Source organism: Mirounga leonina, unplaced genomic scaffold, assembly GCF_011800145.1.
Source record: "Mirounga leonina isolate KUSES-001 unplaced genomic scaffold, KU_Mleo_1.0 Mir_127, whole genome shotgun sequence".
In the NCBI taxonomy this organism is placed as follows: domain Eukaryota; kingdom Metazoa; phylum Chordata; class Mammalia; order Carnivora; family Phocidae; genus Mirounga; species Mirounga leonina.
Genome location: NW_023270316.1, coordinates 55,913,354 through 55,939,658, shown reverse-complemented (window position 1 = coordinate 55,939,658; position 26,305 = coordinate 55,913,354). Strand labels below are relative to the sequence as shown.

General features: G+C 34.3%; 2 protein-coding genes across 9 annotated transcripts in view; both read left to right on the top strand.

Annotated features, from left to right (window-relative positions):
• The window catches only part of CPB2 (carboxypeptidase B2), a 49,970-nt gene extending 43,900 nt beyond the window's left edge, over nt 1-6,070 (top strand). The window contains exons 10-11 of the mRNA XM_035002961.1: nt 1,899-1,986; nt 5,776-6,070. Of these exons, the coding sequence (XP_034858852.1) occupies nt 1,899-1,986; nt 5,776-5,960 (273 nt within the window). The 3' untranslated portion in view covers nt 5,961-6,070. The remainder of the gene's footprint in view (nt 1-1,898; nt 1,987-5,775) is intronic.
• An 875-nt stretch (nt 6,071-6,945) lies between these two features.
• Nucleotides 6,946-26,305, top strand: part of ZC3H13 (zinc finger CCCH-type containing 13) — a 90,919-nt gene continuing 71,559 nt past the window's right edge. For 5 of the 8 annotated variants that reach the window (XM_035003358.1, XM_035003357.1, XM_035003356.1 and 2 more), the window contains exons 1-4: nt 6,946-7,293; nt 12,952-13,077; nt 13,389-13,498; nt 16,110-16,221. In XM_035003358.1, the coding sequence (XP_034859249.1) occupies nt 12,961-13,077; nt 13,389-13,498; nt 16,110-16,221 (339 nt within the window). In that variant the 5' untranslated portion in view covers nt 6,946-7,293; nt 12,952-12,960. Of the gene's footprint in view, nt 7,294-12,951; nt 13,078-13,388; nt 13,499-16,109; nt 16,222-24,789; nt 25,865-26,305 lie in introns of those variants that run through there. The other 3 variants (XM_035003355.1, XM_035003362.1, XM_035003361.1) reach the window with 3 other exon arrangements.

The window sequence follows — 26,305 nt, the reverse complement described above, 5'->3', positions numbered from 1 at the left end:
TTATTGGTGTTATCCTTGAAGAAATGAGAGGCTATTTATCCTGATTTGGAAATAAAATTGGTCTGATTTCCCTTATTTTTGGATTACTGTTATCACCAGCAGTTGTTGAGTTATTTTGTGTAAAATATTGTTTTTGGTGGACATTAAAAGAAGCATTAGGTGGGACCCTGCCCTTTAAGAGAACATGATATGGTTAGGGAGCTCAGTCATTAGCAAATGTTACAAACAGCTGTATCCTAAGTGCAGTAACTACTAAATAAGTGGCACAGATGGTAGAACTCAATTCTGACTAGGATAGCAGGGGGTGGTCACATTAACTGATTCAGAAGGAAATGCTAGAAAAGCCAGGGGATAAAGTCCTTGTTCTTGAGGGATTTATCATCTATTAAGTGGTGACATATTGTAAAGAAAAAAAAATAATAATAATAAAGCGCTATTGACATCAAAGAACAGATCCATTTCCAGCCAGAAATTGAAATATAGGAATTCTAGAGACAGACAGGGAAGGGAGGACATTGAAAGCTGAGGAAATGTGTTCCCCACAGGAAGTATGTTCAGGTGTGGGGGTGTGAAAGTGGCGGGTGACATCATCAGAAAGTAGATGTGGTCAGTTTGTTTGTATGTCAGAATGAATTTGTATTTCATTCTGTAGACAATGGAGTTCCATTAAAAATTTTTTTAACAAAGGAATGCCGCAACATAATATGCGCTGATATTCCTCTAAGTTATTTAAGAGAGTGTCAATGAGTACTAGCATCAACCTCATAAAATATCTGGATAAGCTAGAACCAAATGTAGTAGAATAAGGGTTTTATTTATTAGCCTATCCCATACTGGCACATGATCCTTTTTACCTGATGAGTCTTTAGGAGTTATTAGACATTTTACACATGAAGACAATAGTCTGTGAGAAGGAAATGATCTACGCATTAGGTATATGTAGTATTTTGAGAAGTCACATTTAAAGTTTGGTGATAATTTTGGGGTGCCTGGGTGGCTCAGTCGGTTAAGTGTCCAACTCTTGATTTGGGCTCAGGTCATGATCTCAGGGTTGTCATATTGAGCCCATTGTCAGGCTCTGCGCTCAGCGCTGAGTCTGCTCCAAGATTCTCCCTCTCCCTCTGCTCCTTCCCCCCCCCAATAAATAATTTAATTTAATTTAATTCTCTAAAAAAATAAAGTTCGGTGATAATTTTGTGTAGGAATAGGGTAACCCCAGGCTGTTTGCTTTTGAAATACAGTTGTACTTCATTTTACATGATAAGTGAATTCCTGAAGACCAAAAAGCATGTGAGAATTATTTTTCCTTCAAGTTAAATAAAATTTTCAATGTATTGGAAGAGTCTGTGTTTAAAGCCACCCAATTGTGATTTCCGTAAAGCAAAAAAATATTTGTTAAAGTTTATTTATTCTTACTGTGTAGATTTTTCATATGCACAGTTTTCTTCTAGCTCTATTGAGCTATAATTGATGTATAACACTGTATAAGTTTAAGGTGTACAATGTGATGAATTGATACACATTGTGAAATGATTACCACAATAAAGTTAGTTAACACAGCCATCACATAATTGCAACCATTTCTTTTGTGGTGAGAACATTTAAAATCTACTCTCTCAGCAACTTTCATGTATATAAAATAGTGTCCTTAATTATAGCCACTATGCTGTGTTAGATCCCCAGAACTTATTCATCTTATAACTGGAAATTTATATCCCATGACCAACATCTCTGCATTGCATTCACACCCCAAGGCCCTGGCAACCACCATTCTACTTTCTATTTCTTCCTATACACAGTTTGATTCAATTAACATATGATTGTTTTATTAAGAAACTTCTACCTGTCCAGCTTCAAAGCTGCACATTAACTGAAATTCCATATTCTATTGATTTCAGTCCCTAGTGGCCAGTGAAGCAGCCCGTGCTATTGAGAATATTAATGAAAATATCAGATACACTCATGGCAGTGGCTCAGAAACTTTATGTAAGTATTTCTTCTTAAGATCTGGAGAATTGTGAGGTACTAAAGAAATCTGTGTGTTTGGTTTTTCTGTATGGGTTTAATTTTTCTAAATGGAATCTTTAAACAAGGTCACATGTAAAATAGTTGGATTACAACAATTAGAAATGGAAGCATAATAGCTATGAGAGCACCGAACAAGGTTATATTAATAAATGAATACCCTCAAAAGAAGCCAAAATGATATTTAAGAAATCATGTTCATTGTTATAGAGCAGAGATTATAGAATTGGCATCACACTGGTTGAGTGAAGCAGGAAAGGTCATAAAGGGCCAAAAGAATGTATAAGATGTCCAGGGTTCCCATGAAAAGTTGTGCAGGTTGAACACTATACAAATCTAGGGAACATTTTTACATTAATGCTTTATAGTAACAGGCTGTGCCCACTAAAGCACACTATATAGTTAAGTGTCTTTTGTTTGTATAACACTGATAACAGCTTGTATGTGGCAAACTCTTAAGAAATATTTTCAAATTTAATTTCTGCTGGCAGATATTTATCGAGGGACTCTTTTTAGGATCAGACAATGATTTTTTTCTTTTGAAGTTGGAGGAGGAGATGGAAAAAAGAGGAACAGAAAATAAACATGTAACCAGGTGTCAGCAAACTATGACCCATAGGCCAAATTCAGCCCACTGCTTGTTTTTGTATAGCCTGTGAGATAAGAATAGTTTTTCCATTTTTAAAAGATTTTTTTATTTGTTTATTTGAGAGACAGAGAGAGCAAGTGGGGGGGGGGGCAGAGGGAGAGAGAGAATCCCAAGTAGTCACCATGCCTAGCGTGGAGCCCGATGAGGGGCTGGATCTCATAACCTTTAGATCATGACTAAGCAGCAATCAAAAGTCTGGCACTTAACTGACTGAGGCACCCAGACACCCCAGTTTTTCCATTTTTTAAAAGGTTTAAAAAAAAGATTTTGTGACATGTTAAAATTATATGAAATTCAAATTTCAGTATTCAAAAATAAAGTTTTATTTGAACACAGCCACACCCATTTATTTATGTATTGTTTATGATAGCTTTCACGATAGTAGAGTCAAGTAGTTGTGACATACTTTGTGGCCCACAAAGCCTAAAATACTTACTACCTAGTCCTTTGGAGAAAAAGTTTGCAAATCTCTGATGTAAACAATGAAATAGTCAAATATAATCCCATTGAGAAATGAAGAAAATAAAAGAGGCTTAAGGGTTTGAGAATGACTGCAGGAGAGAGAGGCTACTTAGCTAGAGTGGCCTAGGAGGGTCTCTCTCTGTAGGTGACACTTCTGGGAGACCTACCTGATAAGTGTCTGCCAAACAGTGATATACGAGGAAAACCAGGAAGAGAAAATGGGCTGTGAGAAGGCCCTGAGACAATATTCAAAGCCCCAAAATTTTCTTTAACGGGTATGATCTACAGGAATATAAAAACACACTCATCTTAATAATCACATTCATATTATTTTCAATAAATTGCTTGAGCACCAGATGCCCTATTAGTAGAAAGTCCAGAATCTTCCTCTTCCACCTCAACAACCCCAAAATGTCTCAGAACAAAGCGGAGCCAGATTGGTCCACATGGTATCTCTGTCTCTTGGTATCACTGGCCCACTGCTGCCTTTGCTGACCCAGGTCCTCGCTCTGTCAGTGAGGGACCCTACAGCTTCCTTTCACAATTCAGAGCTTTCTTGATTCTCCTCCTCTTCTCTACCATTGCTCCCCAAAGCATAACCACAGGTGTCTCAGGGCTAGAGAGCTTACAAAGCAACTTTCTGGTGTGATGAAATTAGTCCATCTCTACACATTCATTCAGTCAGTCAGTATACATCTATGAGAATGTGTTCATAAACATGAGAAAATGGCTGGAAGAAGAAATGCCAAATATTGATAGTGGTTGTCAGAAGTATTTGCTGAATAACTCATTAATCCACTGCTGATGAATATTTTTAGTATTATAAACAATGCTTTGGTAAACACCTTTGTAGTTCATTTAAGTATAGGCATTAGAAAGAGGCAAAAATGATCACTTCACATATTATATGATTGTCTACCTGGAAAACAGTAGAAATCAACCAAAAATATTAGTAACAATCAAAAGTTGAAGGTGGCTGAATATGAACTAAATATACAGAAATCTAAAGCTCTCTTATATACCAAAAATAATCAGGTAGAAAATAAAATGAAAAAAAGATCCTACTGCCCCTCTATATGTACATATATACACATTGCACACACATATACATACAGATACATATATGTGGATTCATTGTTAAATGTATGTGTGTGGGTACACATACAAATCAATATATTTATATGAAAAACCTAGAAAATTTTACTGGTATACATAAAAGAAGATAAATAAAAGGAGGAACCTACCATGTTTTTGAGTAGGAAAGCAAAACAAAAATGTGTCAGTCGTGCTAAATTAATCTGTATATTTAATGCAATCCCAATGAACAGTTAAATGACTTTGAATTTCTTTTGAAAGAATGGATTTGGTAGAAGAGCTTGTAAAATTCTGAAAAATGAGACTAATAAGAGAGAATTTGCTCCAACCAGGTATTAAGGTACATTATAAACATATAGTAATTAAGATTGTGGAGCTGAGTTGGGAAAAGACAGATTAACAGGACGGAATAGTGAGAACAGAAAGACACTTAAATATATAAGGGCATCTTATTTCTCATAAAGGAGGCATTTCTAGGAATGTTAGCTATTCAATTAATAGGATTGGAAAACCTGACAACTTACTCAGAAAAAGAAATTAATTGATTTACTAACATATATTTCTCTAAAATAAATCCTAGATAGATAAAATATTTTAATATAAACACTGCCATAAACCAAGTTGAAAGCTAAATAACCAAATAAGAAAAAAATGCAAATATTACACAAGGCAAATTCGAATTTACACTAATGTTGCTGTTATAAACAATCTATAAAATCAATTGAGTAGAAAAATGAGCAAAGACAACTGATAAAAAATATAAAGATGGACAATAAATATACCAAATAAAATGTTCAGCTCAGTGGTAATCAAATAAACAAAATAAGATGATTCAATATTATTTTTCACCCATAAAACTGCCAGAAATGCATAATTCCTGTGCATTGTATGGGAGGGGGAAGTGGGCAAATTCCCACTTGGGGGAATTGGTTCAATTATTTTGAAGGTTATTTGGGAACATGTAGCATAATTGTAAAAAGTAGATACTCCTAGGCTAGTGAATCTACTTCTAGGGAAGAATATTCTAGAGAAACAAGCAATTAGTAAAAACAAGAAAGGACATTGTCAAGTTGCTTATATTGATTAGAAATTAGAAAAACAATTCTAAATGTCTCCAAGTAAATATTGAACTTAATTATATCCAGCTTTACAATGTAGTGCTATGAGATCATGAAAAATGATAACGTAGATTTGAAGTTATTGATACATAAAGCTGGTCAGATAGATTATGTTTAGAAATATCACAAAACTGCATGTATACGATGATCTTATTTCTGTAGGAAAAATTTAAGGATGTTAAAGCATGCACTGAGGAAAAAAATAACACTAAAATGTTACTGGTGATTATTACTCTTTGGCAGAGATATGGGTAATTTTTATTTTCTTCCTTAACCTGTTTTTCTTCAATCTCCATTTTCTACCAGCAACTTAGATTACTTAATAATCAGAAAAAAGCAGAGCTATTTTTAGGGGGGAAAATCCATTTTGTTAGTTAACTTGAAACATCTGTATTTCAAAAAGTAATTTCTTTTTTCTTCTTGTAGACCTAGCTCCTGGAGGTTCAGATGACTGGATCTATGACTTGGGCGTAAAATATTCGTTTACAATTGAACTTCGAGATAAAGGCAGATACGGATTCTTGCTGCCAGAGCGTTACATCAAGCCCACTTGTACAGAAGCTTTCGCCGCTCTCTCTAAAATAGTTGGGCATGTCATCAAGAATGTTTAATGCCGTTAATTTTTTCACTCTTCTCCCGTATTTAGTTTACTGGTTCCAACAGGACCAAATCATTGTACCCGTTCTTCTAAAATTTGATCAGTAGTTTTGAGAAAAGGTTTTCCTATTCCTTGCTTTTGTCAACGAACAAAATAAATGTTACCTTAAAATTAAGGCAGAGAAAGGCTCACATTTCTTTTTCCTTTTTAAAAAAATTTGTAAGAGGCTAGATACGGATTTTGATTCAGGGTGTTTGACTACCCACCTCAAGCAATTTTAATAACTAGTTTCTTGCAGATCATTGGACCACAAAAGGAAAGGTGGTTAGAAGTACGTTAAAGATTTCTGCTCCAAATTTTCAGTGAACTGCTTGCGCCTTTAAAAACACAGCCGTGTATGCTTTGTTCCACGGTAATAAGCGATGGCCCAGAAAGCGGAGGAGTCAAAAACAGGACAAGTATCACCTGTCACTGCTCAGTAAACATTTTTGAGCAAATGAATGAACGGCTGTAGTTATTTTCAACAACAGATATGGCATTTACAACAGCTGTTTATTGTAAGAAATCATGTAATAAAAGAAGTAAACTCTTTCTTTTTTTTTTTTTTTTTTAAGATTTTATTTATTTGACAAGAGAGAGGGAACACGAGCAGGGGGAGTGGGAGAGGGAGAAGAAGGCTTCTCGCGGAGCAGGGAGCCCGATGCGGGGCTCGATCCCAGGACGCTGGGATCATGACCTGAGCCGAAGGCAGACACTTAAGGGCTGAGCCACCCAGGCGCCCCGTAAACTCTGTCTCTTAAATTCACTTTTTATTGGAAATTTTGGCTCTCCCTGGCTCAGAGATTCCACTCCAAAGGTCCCTTCAACAAAGCACCGATTTGAGGACTTCCACTGCACTCCTACGAGCCGACGTTACGCCCAGGGGCGTGTCTCCGGAGGGGCGGTGCCTGCGCGCTGACGACTAATCTGGCGGCCGGAAGCTGCTTCGGTCCACTCGGGATCAGGGCAAACACTTGACTTCCGGCGGCATTTTGAGTCGGTCCTCCTATCGGCCTGTTAGTGTTTTCGTTGCCTTTCTTGCTCTCCAGTCTCTCTTCCTTCATTTTCGTCCTACATCTCAGTCTCACTTGACCCTGGCGAAGCGGCGGGCGGGTTCTGCTTCTCAGCTGCCCCCGGCTCCTCTCGCTAGCGAAGGGCCGGTTCCCGGGAGCCGCGCGCGCACCTCCTTCTCGTCGTCGTCTTCCCGGGGCCAGGCGCGGGGACAGAGAGTCGCCTCCCCCGCTCCTCGGAGCGGTGGCGGCGGTAGCGCCTCCTGACTGAGCTTGCGACAGGAGCTCGGGGAGGAGGTAAGCTTGAATTCTGTGCATTGGTGTGGGTATCGGGGGAAAGGCTTTGGACGGACCCGGAATGGGAAGGCCCCGGGTTGTCCTCCATCCCTTTTTGGGTCACGCCAGGATTTTGAGCTCTCCTTGAGCATCCCACCCTTAACTCTGCAATAGCTCCCTGGGCTCAGGCTTCGTTTCTAGCTCTTGTCCTGATTCCGGCGAGTTTGTTTAAAAGGACGGGTGGATTCAGACAAAAGACTGTGCTGGGTCCCTACCAAAAAGGCTTGGGAACCCTGGCGCAGTATTCGCATTTGTATGCGCTGGACGGGGGCAGGAATATGGTCTTATATTTAGAGGCTCCCTTTACGCATTCCAGACCTGTAGGAAAAATTATCTTGCTGTTGGTTGTATTTGGTTTTGCTTATTTCCCGGCAGTGATAATTTAACCACTTGGGTCCTGGAAGTTCCCTGGGTAGTTACTTTTGGCAACTATCTCTCAGAAACTGGGGAAGGTGGAGTGAAAGGAGAGGGTCTGCTGTTTGGCATTATCTCTTTCTGAACAGGTTAAAATAATTTATGTGGCTGCAAATTATTCAGAGTTGATACTACTTGAACGATATTGGTAGGATCTTGTTTGTGGAGCGTAGTGTCTTAAGCTATTCGGTTATATTGTGAAGTTTTCAGATAATTTGAACTACTCTGAAAATTATAGGCGTATACTATCCCTTCAGATTTTGGGGGTTTTTTGGAGAAATAATTTTAAAAGTTTGGAAAATATCTCCACAGCTCAACTTTTCAAAGTCCATGATACTGTTGCAGTTAACCTAAATGTTTATGGAGTACAATCCATGCATGTGTATATATATGATGCCAGTTAGCGGAGTCTAGTTTTGTGATATTTGAAATTACTGGCTTTAGTACCTAAGTGACAATATTTTTAAGAGTTTTGTGGACATAATCTGTAGATTTTCAAATACTTTCCAATTTCTTAATGAAATAGATTATAAAATGACAGTTTAAACAAGAGACTACTAAGAATGTTGATGCAGGTATGTAGCAATTTGTGTCTCTAAAACAGTTGCACCGTGAAACTTATTAGACTTTTACTGTGTGGATCTGGTAGGATCCAGTTTTATCAAATGCATGCCTCTTACTGACTTCCTAATTTTTGCTGATTCAAAATGAATATTGATTGCATATTTAAGATATGCAAATCCAATTTTCATATCGGTAAATTAATACTAAAATTCATCAAGTGGATGCTATTTTCACTTCTGTACAAGTTATTAGAATTTTAATAACTTGTCAGTGTTAATTGGTATTACAGTATGCATTGGCAGTTAAATATAGAAAGCAAAATTGTTTAATTGACATTTATTTGGGGAATTGTTTTTTAGTGGATGTTAGTCTTCCCCACCTCCCCCAACCCCATTCTCCATTTCATGTAGAGTTGGAGCTATTTTTTGTAGATACTTAGTAACAGTTGAAAGTTAACTGGTGTTGCTATTTAAAGTGTCTTTATTCTTTTTTGGTAGTGTGCATGTTGCAGTTCTGTTTATTTCACTTTATAGTAGTTGCTAGCATTGGCTATTTTCTGTGCATAGTCTTTTTAACAAATTATTTTTTCTACACGGTGCTACAGTATTGCCTTGCTCATAGTGGTATAGTCAATTTAGTTCTGTTAATTGTTTGGAATTAACTCTGGAATTGTTTTAGTCTATCTGTAAGCAACGTGCAAGATTGTTTTAGAAAGTTATTTTTTTTAAAATTCTCCCAGACTATGCATCAAATAAACTTTTTTCTTTCAAATATATGAAATATAAATAGGAAGAGACCTTATTTTTAATATAAACCTTTTAATTTTAGAACTTAAGTGGATAAGAATTTATTCTACCAGTTAGTACGTTTATGTATTTTTAATTGTTTACTTGACAGTTTCCTAATATTATGCTGCAACTTATCCAGATTAAAATGATAAATGCTTTCATTTGTCCTAGGGGAAGATGAGGCCTCAAAAAGATGTAATTATGGTTTTAAATGAGGATACTAGAATTGATATATGTTTTATTGACAAGATTATAGTAATTAGGCTTCAGGAATCATTGATCATTTGTATGTTTCCCCTGTCTTAGCCATATTTATAGGGTGGAGCTTTGAGTGCATTATATTTGTGAGTTTTGGGGGGAGAAGGGACTGTTCCCATTTATTAAGACCCTCTTTTGTTGTATTTTAATAGATTCAAACTCTGTATCCCCTGTTTTTCAATTGAAAATATATCATAAAAACCTTGATATTTATTTACTCTGCAAATGGAGGTGAGAAATAGGAAAATAATTCCAAAGACTTTCACTGGTGTCACTTGGGCTTTGATAATGTTGGTGTTTGGGAAAGACATGAAGATGTGGGTAAAAGTGTAATGACAACTTGAAATCAAAGATTAATTTGAAAACAAAACTGGAGGGAAAAGATTTAAAGTCTCTGAAATAGGGAAGACTTTAATATTTACATTTTTATTTTATGGTTTCTAACTCTTCTCACATACTTTGAAGCATTTGCTTATTGAAGCCTGTTCAGATATTAATTGAAAAAGGTTTTATCCCCTCTCAGTCAAATCTATATTTTATTAGATTGTAGTATTTATTTGCCTTTGAGGACCCAAATTTTTAGATAGAAAATTCTAATTAAGTCATTTTAATTGGTAACATACTTTTAAATTAATAAATTAATGTATATGAGTAAATGCCTTTTTGGTGTATTGTAGATTATATGTATATATTTAGGCAAATAGCATTTAAAATATTATATTTTGTGTTCTTTATAAGCATATTTTATCTATGTCAATCGTGAATATTTCAGTAATATTTTGAAAACTTATTGCTAACTACTGATAGAAGTTCCTAGATAGATGATCAGAAGAATTCCTCTTCCTTTCAATTAGAAAACTTCAAATACTACTTTTTCCCTTTTGCCTCAGATTTTTTTTCCTGTCTATGACCTCCCTCTAACATAGACCTGGTACTCAAAGTCAGTGCAGTTTTAGGAGGAAGCCTGACACTGTTGGATGCTGAGAATATGACTTTTACTTTGCTGTTTTTCCCCTAAGTTGGAAGACTCGACAGTAGCTAAAAGTAAAGTTCCAGTGATAATAACTGTGTGGGTGAATCTTGAGTAGTTCTTCATGTCCCATGTACAAGCAACTTTGTCTCTGTGGGAAGGTGCTTTAGTGGCAGGGATACATACAAGGAGGGGTATAAGATTCCATCATAAGCCCTCACTAGTTTGTCTTTGACATAGTAGTCCAAACCTTTTGAAATCTTCAAAGTTTATGTTAGTGATCTAGGATTGGAGAGAAGTCATGGTTTTCAGTGGTAGGTCAGGGGAGTAGTGGAGTTCTGATTCAAGCAACAGATTATAAAGCAGAAAGAGAAACAGTTAATACCTGGAGCCCTCAGAAAAACAAGAAAGGAGATGCTAGATGACCAGTGTTTCAGGTATAATAATAAATAGCTGTTCCCCTAATTATGGAAAGCACTACCATTAATTTTTTTGGAGGAGGGGTGTTAGGAGTGGCAGCATGCTGCGGCTATATAGGAGTTTGAGGAGCAGAAATATTTCCGTTGATAGCAGAGGGAAATATGTAAGGTTAGGGTTAGTCTTCTTGAGGCAGCATGGGCGGATGGTGTACCTGTTTTCCAAGTTCTAAATACTAATAAGAGCTACTAAGGAACTTTTAGAACTCATTCAATTTTAAGTTTATTAATATTTTAAATATTGAATTAGTGAATGAAGATTACAGTGTACATCTCTATATTAATATAGTAACATGAGACTTTGAGCATTTGTTTTTGTTCTAAACTTTCCCTATTTTTTTGTGACATACTCACTTTTTATTGACTCCTGCTCAGACATAAATTGTAAAATAGTGGTTTTCTCAGTTAAACAAAGCTCTACATTTTCTAGATCTTTTCTCAGTTCCATTTATCTTGGCCTTCCATTCTATAAAGAACTTTTCAGTAAATCAAATAGACATGAAATTTTACCAAATTTTACTTTGTAAATTCATTATTTGGGCTGAGAATGAAATAAAAATTATCTTATAATACTAACTGTTGTATGTGGGGTTGGCTGTATAGTTCCTTATTTGGAGAGCAGTTGATACATATGTGGTTTTATGTTGCAACAAACTCTTACTCATTAATGTGCCGCTCTACACTAATCTTTAAAAATTTGTAAAGTTACTTTCCAACTTCTATGAATCACTAAAAATTAATTACTAAAATGGTTGTATTTTATATTAAAGAATAAGAACACTTTTTTTTTTTTCCAATTTAAAACTACCATATGGTATCATTTCCTATTTTCCTTTTGGTTCATTATCTTTGTTCATTTGTCAAATGTTGTCCTTACTCTTAGGATTCTTTTAAAAATACGACCTGAATAGAAGTATCTAACTAAACCAAATATTGTTTACAATATTTTTAAGCTTTTGATTTGGTACTGTCAAGACTTAATTTCCTTTCAAGTGATACGTCTTTATTTTGAAACCACATTAAAGAGCCTCTTGAATTTGTGAATTTTATGGAGACCAGTTCCATACCAAATGGACCTTTCACTTCTTTAGCTATCATTCATTCTAGTAACTTTTGACTATTGATAAGATTTCAACTAATTGGATTATATGAAATGTGATATGGTTTAGTTCCGCCCCCCCCTTAGGCAGTTCCTACCCAGTTCCCACAGTGATGTGCTAATTTTTTCTAGATCTAGAATTTAATGTTTTTTCTAACATATATCATAATACTGTTATCTGATGTTTTCATTTCCAATTGAATCACCTGATTATTTACTTAGATTTGTTTTGTTATGGTTTAAGTGTTACTTTTGTAAAATATTTTTACAATTTGTCTTTCTTGTTTCTAATAATGGTAAGGTAGCCTGTTCATCACTTTTAGCATCTTTGACTTTTATGTCAGTGTAGTATAAATTATAGAAACATCTTGACTTCTAGTTCTGTTGCCTGTCCTATTTTGAAAGAAAGTCATTTTATCAACATTGAATTTTCTTTATATTATTGAAAATAAATGTCCTTGATTAGACTGTTCTTTTTCAAGCTCTGTTAAATTGGAGAAAATATTTAAATAGTTTGCGTTTTTCTCCCAAGCTGATTTTTAGAATATACCTAATGTCACAAACTGTATAAAGCATAATTTCCACTATCAATAAAATTCTCACGTGATTTTATTTTCCTATTCTCTTTGACATGGCTTTCTTTTCCAGTTAACTACCTTATGGAGAATGATAGCACAGCTTTTCCTTAAAAGATAGGTAACTAAATTTTTAAATTTTTATAAGGAACTTAGAAACTAAACATTTTATAGTAGTTTTCTGCGGATGAACATACTATGAAAATTGTGCGAGTAGAATTTTATTCCTTCACTCTGCAGAAGAGTAAAAATTCTAGCCAACAGATTTCAGCATTGTTGTAAGTTCATTAATGTGCTGTGCCTTAGAAGATACCTTCTATTTACCTGTGACCTCTCCTATGCCTTTTTTCTTCTGAGAAAAATTCCCCATAATTTTACAGTGTTATCTACAGCTTTATCTACGTGTAAGTTATGGGCTCAGTTAATTTACAACTGAAGAATTTTACAGTTTTGCCTCTCTCTTTTTTGGTTGAAGTAGTACAAAATGTCAAAAATTAGAAGGAAGGTCACAGTGGAAAATACCAAGACCATATCTGATAGCACATCCCGAAGACCCAGTGTATTTGAGAGGCTTGGACCCAGCACTGGCAGTACAGCAGAGGTGAGTTGTCACTAGCTCAGTCACAGGGGTTATCTTATAATCCTGTTCTTGAATACTGATTTGTATCATAAAGGTGAACAGGTTGTTGTGTTATAGGAATGTTCAGTAAATTTTTAGAACTGAGTTTCATGAAAGAGTGAAAAGAGTAATAATTTTTATGGGTTTTTTTCCTGATGTTTTTATTGTTTGGGGAATGAATAATTTATCTCAGGGTAGCTGGAATTTTGGTAGCATTTATTTTAATTTTGTCCCACTAGCATCTTTTTTCCAGAAATAAATATGAAATTTACATAGTAATATCTGTCTCTTAGACACAGTGCCGTAACTGGCTGAAGACTGGCAACTGCCTCTATGGAAACACATGTAGATTCGTACATGGCCCTTCACCCCGTGGTAAAGGTTATAGCAGCAATTATAGAAGGTAAATTAAGAACTTTGAATTGTTCATATACTATTAGGAGATGGCTTTTGTAATTTATCTAGTATAAAAATCTGAAATGCAAGCATATATTTGATTAGATTTTTCTCTTTTGGTGGTGGTCTTATCAATAGTCAAAGATCAACAAGATCTTTTTAGTTGTTAATTTCAAGATTAATAAAACGTATGCTTTAAAGTTATTTGCGCAGTATGTACTGTTTTTGCCAGTAGATTTTTTTAATAATATATGTATGACTTCCCCTAACCCCAGTTATGTACTAAAATGGTTTATGATAGCAGAATTTCATGGATTTACTTCCACTAAGGAAAGACTTTTTAACTCTTAAAAAATTAAAATTTAACAAGGATATAATTTTAGCTTTTTAAGATGTTCTGAATTCAAATATTAATGACATAAGACAGTCTACTGCAAGCTCTGTACATTAAATGCATTTGCCAAATCCCTTATCACAATGTATTAATGTAAATGAAAGCATGTACTTATACGTAGATAATGGTACTACTACCTATTTAGGACATCTTTTTGCCTTTAATAAAGGCAAAGCTAAATGAAACTTTCCTAATAAAGACCTTTAATTTTTCTTTCAGTTCAGTTCATGATGATTATGTTATGATATTTAAATATGTAACATATGTAAAGGTTGTCACAAAAACAGTTTAAACTTGATTGGTAAACAAATAGTTAACCAAGCCCTAAAATTGGGTGTGCTGATTGCTTTGGTTACAGCAATAGTATAGAAACTGAACGTTATTAGCATTTGTAGATTTTTTTTAAATGGGTGATTTTGTGTGTGTGTATGTATAGATTTTGAAGCTTAATAGACTTTAAAATTCAGACCCTTAACTGACTTCCTGTTCACTTAGACGTACATTTTAGTTTACTTGTGATGCTGAATACTCCGTTTTATTTGTATTTAGATTGTCACCTGTGCCTTCTGTTAATGTAGGAAAACCAGTTCTTAAACATAAGTTTAATTATCTGTATAAATTTATACCTAGGTAAAGTGTTTCAATAATTTTAATGTTTTGTTCATATTATTACCACACTTTTAATAATGTTTTAATTCATCTGTGAAATTTATTGTTAACTGACACAAAATTTTTATATAAGAGGTAATTTTGAGGAAAGTGGGCAGAGAAATTTGTCTAAAATGGGAAGAAATAGTGTCATTACTAGACTTAGAATAAAGGCTTTTTGTTGTTGTTATTTTGTGCATGTTTTTCCATTTGATAACCCCCTTTGGATTTGTCTTTTTTTCCTTTTTTGATAGGGAAGAAAATACAGTTCATAATGTGATTGAAAGATGGAAAGAAAAGCAGTGTATTTCAGAAATGCTTAGTCACAAAATATTTAAGTCATTTATTGAGCATTCATTATATGTAGAGCACTCTGTTAGGCACTGCTTAGGGTAGAAATAAGTTCTTAATAAATTGTTTTATTATATAAAGGAGACCAGGGCACATAAGATGTACATTTACATCATAATTATAATTTAAAGCATTTAAGTACTGGTTTTTAATAAGTTCCACTTTCAAGGTTAGATTTAACTATTAAAACATTTAATATAGTCCTATAAAATGTACATACAGATATTAATGAGATCCTTTAAAGTGAATTAACTGAAATTATTTCTTCATTAATCATGTGACTTGTACTGATAGATAAAAGAACTGATTTGATTGGTAACTATTACTTGAAATAGATGTAAATGTTTATGTGATTTGTTTATATCCTTAAAAAAAATATTGTGTACAGTATTTTTGGTGGCCAGTGAGGAACTACCACTCCTTAACTTCTTTGCCCTTTTTAAAAGGTCCTCTAGGAATATTCTTTAGAGGCAGTGTGTTTTCCATGTCTGCTTTGTTTTCTCACTTAATATGGTGTAAAAATAATTGGATAGCCATTTGTCACATTTTCAGTATGAATTATGAATGCTTAAGAGTGTTGAATATAAATATGTATGATTTTCCTTAATTAAAAAGAAATCCACTGCCTAAATCTTGCTTTAAATCCTTTAACTATTTTCTATTCTGAAATCATTTCAAATTTTAAGAAAAGATACAAGAATAACACAAAACTCCTCTGTGTCCCATGATTCTTAAGATGGGTAATTCTGTTGTTGATGTTGCATCCAGCCACATACATGTATGCATGATAATACTGTTGCCTCTTGATTAATTTTACAACATTGTGGTTTAAAACTTTATCTTCCTGCTTTTTACTTTCAAATATAACTAATACCTTTATGTGATTTTTAGAAAAACAAATTAAGCTGTTAATTATAAATTCCTTTTTCTTGGCTCACATACAGTTTCTTATTCATGTCACCAGTACCTGCCACCCCATGGAATTTTATTGTATACATTTCTGATTGTCATGGGGAGAAAACTTGTAAGTGATGCTCATATTTTTTATATATTAATATTTAAGCTGAAGCAGATTGTTTTTCTGAACATTAGGAGCCATGGACAGAAAAATTTTATTGAGATTTGTGAGGTATTTCTGTAAATACATTCTTATATATGTTATATAAATATAGATTTTTGTTGTTTTGTTTTGTTTTTTGTTTTGTTTTTGTTTTTTGGTTCCAAGGTCACCAGAAAGACCTACAGGGGATCTTAGAGAAAGAATGAAGAACAAGCGCCAAGATGTGGACACTGAGTCCCAGAAACGAAATACAGAGGAGTCATCCTCACCTGTTAGGGTAGGAATGAATTTCCCGAAACAAAGTTAAATTTCAGTAGTGATTTATTATCTTATGTGCTAAATCTATGGTAGATGTGTAATACCACATTATAATGTTTTATATGGATAATGTAATTTAAAGAAAAAAGTCCTCTGGGAAAACTCATTAATTGTCTGAATCAGTTCTTGATGGTAGTTAAGATGAAGGGAATTGGTTAGCAGAGCTCAAGCTGAACATAAGATTTCTGTATCTTGGTGGGCATCATTAGTATCTAAGAGTATTCCTTTTTTTTTTTTTCTAAAAGTATTCTTAAATTTTCAGAATTCAGCCAGCCATCATATCCTGCTTATTTCCAAGAAAGATTGAAGTGGGTTACAGTAGAACACTTAGAAATTAAAACAATGAAAGCAAGGCATGTGGTGACAAACTGAACTAGAGAACTTAGGTGAAGGAAAGCTCATGTGACTACAAAATTTAATGGTGAATTTCCTGGCAATGAAGCCAAAAGAGAAATATGTTTTATGATGTAGCTTATTGAATAAAAGAAAACATCAGTGTTTCAGATATGGAAATCTTGTCCTGAGCTAATTTTTTTAAAGAAATTTATGTATACGTGTTTGTAACAGATTTATTGGGATATAATCCACGTACCATACAATTCGTCCATTTAAAGCGTACACTTTGGTGGTTTTTTGTATGTTCCCAGAGTCATGCAGCCATCACCACAATCAATTTTAGAGCATTCTCATTATCATAAAAAAAAGAAAGAAAAAAACCCCGCATACCTTTTAATGGTAATACCTGTATCATCCAACTGACCAACAGTCCTAGGCAACCACTGTACCACTTACTGTAACTGTAGATTTGACTGTTCTGGATGTTTCATTTAAGTGGAGTCATGTAAAAGGTGGCTTTGATTTTGACTTGTGTCTTTCACCTACTATAGTGTTTTCAAGGTTCATGAAAGATTATAGGATGTATCGATATTTTATTCCTTGTTTTTGCCAAATAATAGTCCATTGTATTAATATATCATGTTTTGTTTATCCATTCATTAATTGATGAACATCTGGGTTGTTTCCACCTTTTGGCTTTTATGTATAAACATCCATAAACAGTTTTTTGAGTGACATATATTTTCATTTCTCTTGGGTTTATATCTAAAAGTAGAATTGCTGAGTCATATACTAACCTGAGTTTATTTTTTGAGAAACTGCTATGTTGTTTTCCAAAGCAACTATACCATTTTACATTCTTGCCAGCAGTGTGTGAGATTTCAGTTCTCTACATCTTTGTCAGCATTTGCTATTATTGAACTCTTTGATTAGAGCCATCTTAATGGGTGTGAAGTGGTAATCTCATTATAGTTTTTGCATTTCCCTGATGGCTAATGATATTGAACATCAGTGATATTGAACAATAAGATGTGCTTATTGGCCATCTGCTTATCTTCTCTAGAGACGTGTCTTTTCAGATCTTTCCTAATTTTTAATTTGGGTTGTCTTTTTATTGTTGATTTGTAACAACTCTCTATATATTTCAGATACAAATCCTTACTTATGATTTGCAAAAATTTTCCCATTCTGTAGGTTATCATTTTATGTTCTTGATGATGCCCTTTAAAGCACAAATGTTTTTATTTTGATGAAATCCGATTTATCTGTTTTTGTTGTTGTTTGTGTTTTAGGTGTCTTATCTAAGAAACCATTGCCTAATTCAGGGTCACAAAGATACATGCCTTGTTTTCTTCAAAGAATCTTTGAGCTTTAGCTTTAGCTTTGATCCATTTTGAGTTAATTTTTATTTATGGTCCAGCCTTATTCTTTTTCATTTCATGTGGATATCTTAGTTGTCTCATATTATAATCTTTTTATTAAAATTATCAAATTGTTTAAAGAGAAACCTTTCTGATAATTTAAGCTACATAGAAGCTACTTTATGACTGTTTCTGATCCTTGATAAAAAAGCTGCATTACAGTTTTACATTATAGTTTGTAGAGACTTAAATTCAGGAACCTAAAGTAATACACTTTTAAGTATGAATTTTTCTAATGTCTGATGATACATAATACTGCTTTAGAAGTCTCAGTAATTCTCAACTAGAGGCATGTACATATCAGAATTCTTTTGGAGGAGAGAGAGTCTTTTGCGAAGTACATGCTGATACTCTACCCCTGATCTACTGAATTAGAATTTCTGGGTAGGGGCTGAGCATGTGTATTGTATTTTGAAATAACCGATTACTCAGAATAAGGAATGAACTCCATGATTTACTGGTAATGTTTAACAACCACTCAGGGAAAAAAAAGCCATGCTTTGTAGGATTTGCCAATTTCTTTGGCATAAATGCTCCCATCCTAGTCAGTTTCAAGCTAGCAAAGTGGTATTGCTGAATACAGAGTTGGAAGAGATACTCATTTTCACACCATTATATAGTATTTTTCACACATACACACATATATGTACACACACTCACATAAAATAAATGCAATTAACCTCAAGAGTAAAATGTACTGAAATATTTAGGAAGTGAGTTTTGAGTAACAGTTACCTTTGTTTTTATTTGTAATTGTTGGCTTATAGCATTTAATTTTTAATCATAGCTGTGTTTAACAATGGCATGCACAGTTCCTAAAAATTTAACAGTCGGCTCTTGTGAGTCAGTGTGAACTGGCTCTATCTAGCATACCATTAAATGGACTGTAGTTTAAAAGGCAAACATCTAGAATTCATATTCTGAAGACATTATTTTAGGAATTGTTTTTTAACTCTGCAGTCAGTTTCCTTATCTAAATGGAGGCCATAGCTCTATCAGTGTGTTGCTGTGAAGAAAATATATGTAAAATAAGTAACGTGAGTGGCTAATCCATGATGACTGTTTAATAAATGGTATGTATGGTATTAGAGTAGCTCTTGGCCTTTCCTCTCAATATAAATTGGTGTTAGGCTCTTAGTAGGAGATGAATATCAGCATTAGAGATTTAGGTTGTTAACAGATATCTAAATCTAAGTGTGTTGCTGATCATAAAGGTTTATATGTTCAGCATATGAATTTAGTAGACAGCAGAGCTGGCATTTCATCAAGAAATTTGAAGCCTGTTTCTCACTTTGCCTAGATGAGAAAGCCCTCAAAGGTGCTGAGTGTCATGCATACCTAAGGGTAGTAGTGAGAAGAGTGATCAGGTTTTAGGAAATTCCCTATCCAAACTTAGAGAAAACTGTTAATAAGCTAGGATACCAGGGTATTAATTATTTTGAGTGATCTATCTGGTCTAGGATAACAAATGCTCATCATTTCTGTGAAACATTCCTACTGCAACACAGACATCTGTTGATCTTTATGTAATGAATTTCTGTGGGAAAGTCAGATTTAGTTTAGGTAGGGGCAGCTACAGGTTAAATAACATAGCGTAGCTAAGTTAAGATACAAACTAACTGTAATTCTACCCCTTCTCTGCCACTGAATTCAGCTCCAGTGTGTTTGAGTTTTGAGGTTGATAACCCATGATCTTGTCGGGAGACAAATTCATAAATAGATAAATTGTAATTCTGTAGAGTATGATAGCATGACAGAGAGAGATGAGCAAAACACACAGTGAAAGGAATAAATAACTGCCTGGGGAACCAGAGAACATTTTACAGAGGGAAATGACATTTGCACTGAGTGTTGGAAGGGTAGGTGGGGGGAAAGACAGGGTAGTGAAAGTTTAGAAAGAGGAGAAAACCAACACAGCAACAGTAAAGAGTTTTAAAGGACTAGTGTGTTTGAGAAACTGTGACTCTCTGTGCCTAACGTATAGAAATTACAGCATGTGAATTTGAGGTGAGGGTTGAAGAGGTAGATTAGGTAGATCACATTGTGAATAGTCTTAATGTATCAGTCAGGGTTTGGCAAGAGAAAAGAGATTTGTATGCCAGGAATCTCTTCTTGTTCATAGATTCACCTCCAGACCCTGGAATTAGTAAGTTCACTTACTGAATAAATGAAAAGTGATCCTGATGTGTAGCCAGTATTGAGAACCCCTGGTGGCCTAGGGTCTGTGCTCCAGTGAGGCTGTTAAACAATTGAAATGTGGCTAGTCTGAATTGAGATGTACTGTAAGTGTAAAATACATACTGAATTTCAAAGACTTAATATGTAAAATAAAAGCCAAATAGCTCATTAATAATTTTTATGTTATGTGTTGGAAATGGCAATATTTTGGATATACTGGGTTAGGTAAAATATGTTACCAGAATTTTAATTTTCCCTGTTTCTTTTTCCTTTTAATATAGAAACAATAACATCCCAAATTACATATGTGTTATATTTGTGTTGTAAAGGGCTGCTCTGGACAATCCAAACCAAATTTAACACAGTGGAATTAAATTTAACTCAGAATCTTGAGGTAGAGTCAATAGGATTTGATGACCAAAAGAATGAGTGGAGGGGACATGTTAAGCCTAACTAAGCTTTCCATGACATTAAGATGGGGAAGAGAACGAGTTGGATTGTGGCCCCTTTTGTATAGTAGGCTCATATCATAGACAACTAATTTTTAGCACTATTTTTAGTAATTGTATGCACACTAATATTTTATTAGTCCCTGTTGACATTCAATTGCTTTATCTTATGTTTAACAGTTCCAGAATAACAGTTAACAATAATATCATTAATAATAAGATCACAGAGAACAGTTTAAGGTTTCTTTGTAGTTCTTAGGGTATATCTCATTAGGGAGATACCTGTGAAATCTATTAGGGATATAAAATCAAATTTGTTACAATAGTTGGGTTGTTTTATTTAATTTTGATTTTTGTTTTAGGGTTTCTTTCCTTTTTTTTTTTTCATGGGGCTTGAACTCATGACCCTGAGAGCCACCCAGGCACCCCTTCACTTTGTTTTTTAATCATAAAACATTTACATCGCTGCAAAGTTAAATCTCCAAAACAGGTTACATTCTGAAAAGTCTACCTTTTATCTCTTGATTGCTCTACCCTGTTCTCTATAGGTAACTACTCTTACTAATTTTTGGACATCTTGGTAGCTTCCAAGTTTTGGCAGTTACGAATCTGCTATAAACGTCCTTGTGCAGGTTTTGTGTAGACACAAGTTTTCAATTCATTTGGGTAGATACAAAGGAATGCCACTGTCGGATTGTATGGTATGAGTATATTTAGTTCCTAAGTTTTAGTTTATCTAGTTGAGGACATTCCCCTCTATTTCTAGTTTGCTAAGAGTTTTTATCACTAATGGGTGTTGGATTTTGTCAGATGCTTTTACTGGATATCCATGTCCATGGATATGATCATATGATTTTTCTTCACTAGTCTGTTGCTGTGATGGATTACATTAATTGACTTCAAATGTTGAACCAACTTTTGCATACTTGGTATAAATCCCATTTGGTTGTGTTGTGCAATTCTTTTATATATTGATGGACTTGATTTGCTAATATTTTCAGGATTTTTACATCTATGTTCTTGAGACATCTGTGTCATTACAAGAAAATTGTAATGTCTTTGTCTTGTTTTTGTATTAGGTATTTAGGTATTTATGCTGGCTTCATAGAATGAGTCAGGATGTATTCTCTCTCCTTCTATTTTCTGAAAAAGACCAGAGAATTGCTGTAATTTCTTCCTTAAATGTTTGATAGAATTCACATTTGAATCCATCTGGGCCTGGTGCTTTCTGTTTTGGAAGGTTATTAATTATTGATTGGATTTCTTTACTACATACAGGCTTGTTTAGATTGTCTATGAGTTTTGGCAGATTGTCTTTTTTGAGGAATTAGACTATTTCATCTAGGTTATCAAATTTATGGTCATAGCATTGTTCATTGTATCCCTTTATTATCCTTTTAACGTCCTTGGGATTTGTAGTAAAGTCTCCTTTTTTGTTTCTGATATTACTAACTTACGTCTTCTCTCTCTTTTTTTCTTAGTTAGCCTGATTAGAGGCTTACCCATTTTATTGATCTTTTCAAAGACTGGCTTTAGGTTTTCAGTTTCATTGATTTCTGCTCTAATTTTTATTATTTCTTTTCTTCTGCTTACTTCAGATTTAATTTGCTCTTCTTTTCCCAGTTTTTTCAAGTGGGAGCTTAGATTATGGATTTTAGATCTTTAGAAATGTTATAAATTATTCTTCAAACACTGCTTTCACTGCATTCTATAAATTTTGATAGGTTGTATTTCATTTTTTTTTTTTAAAGATTTTATTTAGAGAGAGCAAGTGCGTGTGCTTGCATGAGTGGGGGGAGGGGCAGAGGGAGAGAGAATCAAGCAGACTGTGCTGAGCACGGAGCCCCACATGGGGCTTGATCCCATGACCCTGAGATAATGTCCTGAGCCAAAAATCAAGAGTCAAATTGCTCAACCAACTGAGCCACCCAGGCACACCTCATTTTTATTTAGTTTGAAATATTTTTAAATTGTTCTTGAGATTTTTTTCTTTTCTTTCTTTTTTTAAGATTTTTTATTTATTTATTTGACAGAGACACAGTGAGAGAGGGAACACAAGCAGCAGGGGGAGTGGCAGAGGGTGAAGCAGGCTTCCCGCCGAGCAGGGAGCCCGATGTGGGGCTCGATCCTAGGACCCTGGGATCATGACCTAAGCTGAAGACAGATGCTTAATGACTGAGCCACCCAGGTGCCCCAAGACTTTTTCTTTGACCCGTGTACTAATTAGAAGTGTGTTGCTTGAGCTCCACATATTTAGGGATTTTTCAGCTATCTTTTTGTTACCGATTTCTAGTTTAAATACATTGTAGTCTGAAAGCAGACATTGTATGATTTCTGTTCTTTTAGAAGTGTGTTTTATCGTTGAGAATATGGTCTATTTTGGTGAATGTCCCACATGAGCTTGAGAAAAGTGTGTATTTTGCTGTTGTTGGATGAAGTAGTCTACAGATGTCAGTTGTTTCCAGTAGATTGGTGATGCTTTTTTTTTTTTTTAAAGATTTTATATATTTATTTGTCAGAGAGAGAGAGATTGAGCGCACAAGCAGGGGGAGCGGCAGGCAGAGGGAGGAGAAGCAGGCTCCCCACTGAGCAAAGAGCTCAATACAGGGCTCGATCCCAGGACCCTGGGATCATGACCTGAGCCAAAGGCAGACACATAACCGACTGAGGCACCCATGCGTCCCAGATGGTGCTTTTGAGTTCAACTATGTTCTTACTGTTTTTCTGCCTGCTGGATGTATCCATTTTTGACAGAGGGGTGTTAAAATTTCCAGCTGTAATTGTGGATCATTTCTTCTCCTTGCAGTTGTATTATCAGTTTTTACCATACATATTTTGACACTCCGTTGTTAGGCACATATATATTAAGGATTGTTATGTCTTCTTGGAGAACTGACCCCTTTATCATTATGGTATGCCTCTTTTTGTCATTGGTAACTTCACATGCTTTGAAGTCTGCTCTGTCTGAAATTAATGTAGCTTATTCCCACTCTATTTTGATTAATACTAGCATAGTATATTTTTCTCCATCTCTTTCCTTTTACTCTGTATGTGTCTTCATATTTAAGGTTGTTTCTTGTAGACAACATGTATTTGGGTCTTAGTTTTTGGTCCACTCTGACAGTCCATTTTTGTTTTTTGGGTTTTTTTTTTTTTTTGGTAACTTTTATTTATTTGAGAGAGAGTGCAAGAGAGAGCACAAGCTGGGGGCAAGGGCAGAGGAAGGAGAAACAGACTCCCCACCCAGCAGGGAGCCTGAGTGGGGCTTGATCCCAGGACCCCCGGAATCATGACTTGAGCTGAAGGCAGCCACTTAACTGACTGAGCCACCCAGGCGCCCCTGATAGTTTCTGTTTTAATCGATGTAGTCCATTGATGTTTAAAGAAAGTATTGATATAGTTGAATTAATGTCTATTACATTTGTTATAGTTTGTTACCATAGTTCTTTGTTCCTATTGTTTTGTCTTCTACTCTTTTTGTGCCTGTTATGGTTTGAATCACACATTTTATATTATTCCAGTTTCTCTCCTTTTTTAGCATATTGGTTTACTTATTTTTACTTCTTTTAGTGGTTTCACTAGAGTTTGCAGTGTAAGTTTACAATTCAAGTCTCCTTTCTCATAACACTGTAGTATTTCACAGGTAGTCCAAGTACTGTATAATAACAAAATATTACTAATTCTTTGCTCTGGACTATCATAAGTGATGTTGGGATTTTCTGCTCTTTAACGGTTTGGTAGAATTCCCATGTGAAACCAACTGAATCTGGTACTGTTTTATGAAAAGTCCTTTAACTATTTTTTTAATGTGGAAATTAGTGGACTTTTGACTTTCTTGAAGTCAAAAGTCATTGTATTTTTCTAAAAAATTATTTCCTCTGGGTTTTTAAACTGCATAGAGTTGTGTGAAGAAATCTCATGTTTTTCTTTATTTTTCTTTGTTCTAAAGCCTGTTTTTACTTTGTTATATCTGATTTTAGATACTTAACGCTTTTTTCCCTTTTCTTAATTAGGTAAGCCAGTATTCTTTTTTTGTTGTTGTTGGTTTTTATTTTTTTGTTGTTCTTTTTTTTTTCCCAAAGAGTTAGCTTTTGGATTTATATTAGTTCTTTCTCTTTTCTAATACGTATGTTTTTTCTTTTATTCTATTTCTTTTATTCTTTGGTTTGCTGTATTCCTTTTCTTTGTTGAATTGGTTGAGCATTTGTTTTCATTTGATTTATATTAGTATTTAATGCTTTAAACTCTGATAAATGGTTTAGCTGAATTTATGGATTTTATATGGCATGTTTTCATGATCATTATTTTCAAGAAATTCTCTTTAGGTTTGGATTTCACCCATGATCCAATAATCTTTTAATTGCATGTTTTAAATTTTTCAGGTTGAAGAACTTTTTGTTATGTGTGTGTTATTTTGAATAAAAAAAATAAGTTCTGTGTTATTACTCTTTATATTTCTATTTTTTTAACTTTAATGAGATTTTCTTTGTGACTTAAGATATGGTCAGTTTATCTGAATTTTCCGTGTGTGCTTGAAAAGAAGGAGTATTTTCTACTTTTTTAGTTTTCAGATTCTAGAGTATATCTAAAACCTCTGTTGTTTTGATCTTTTGTATTTTTAATATCTTTGTCTACTTGATCTCTTGGTTTGAGAAGATCTTGTTGAAGTATCTTAGTGGTATGTTTCTGTCTAGTTTTCTCTATACTTTCTGTACTTCACTGCTGTATTGAGTGCACAGATACAGAGATAATAACTGTTCTCTTTTCATTATAATTTTTTTTAAAGCAGTGTTTAGAGATGACCTGAGTTTGGTTATCTGTTGAATGTTCTTTAAAGTATACAGTCTTATTTATTTGTGGCTCTGCTTATTATGAAACAAGATAATACAATTTTTGTGATCACTTCATAACACAAAATCTCCATTAACCCTATTAGGGGAGTTTTCTTCAGTAGTTGTAAACAAATTATACTAGTTTCCCCAGTATAGATCTACATTTCTTTATTCTCTGTGTTTCTGTAATATTGAAAGGATCTGAAATTGTACATCTGTGAAGAATTTAAAATTTTAAAATGTCTGATTATATCTATTCTAATAGCTATAGACTGAGCTGAGTTTTGGGGCTAATGTTCAGGCCAAAAATCAGTGAACCATTGTTCATTTTTTAAAGATTTTACCCTTCATCAGAAGTGTCCAGTTGAAGTTTTGAAAACATTAAGGTGAGAACCATAATCTCAATAGCAGTTTTTCCAGTTAATAGCTTTGATATGATATGTGGTAGTAAATTACAGACAAGAAAAATTTGAATTAACATTAATTCTAGGGGTTCTGACGGAAAATTAAGAATGCACTAATGATGTTAGTGTTTGTGAAACTATATTTTTAGAGTAATAGGGTTTGGAATCACTGTTTTTGTTTTTGTTTTTAAGATTTTATTTATTTTAGAGATAAAGAGAGAGGGAGCAGGGGGGAGGAGCAGTGGGAGAGGGATGAGCAGACTCCCTGTTGAGCACAGAGCCCCATGCAGGGCTTCATATCATGACCCCAAGATCATGACCTGAGCTGAAATTGAGAGTTGGACGATTAACCAACTGAACCACCCAGACGTCCCTGGAATCATTATTCTTTAAAAATAAAAGATATGAAAAAAAAAAAAGTCT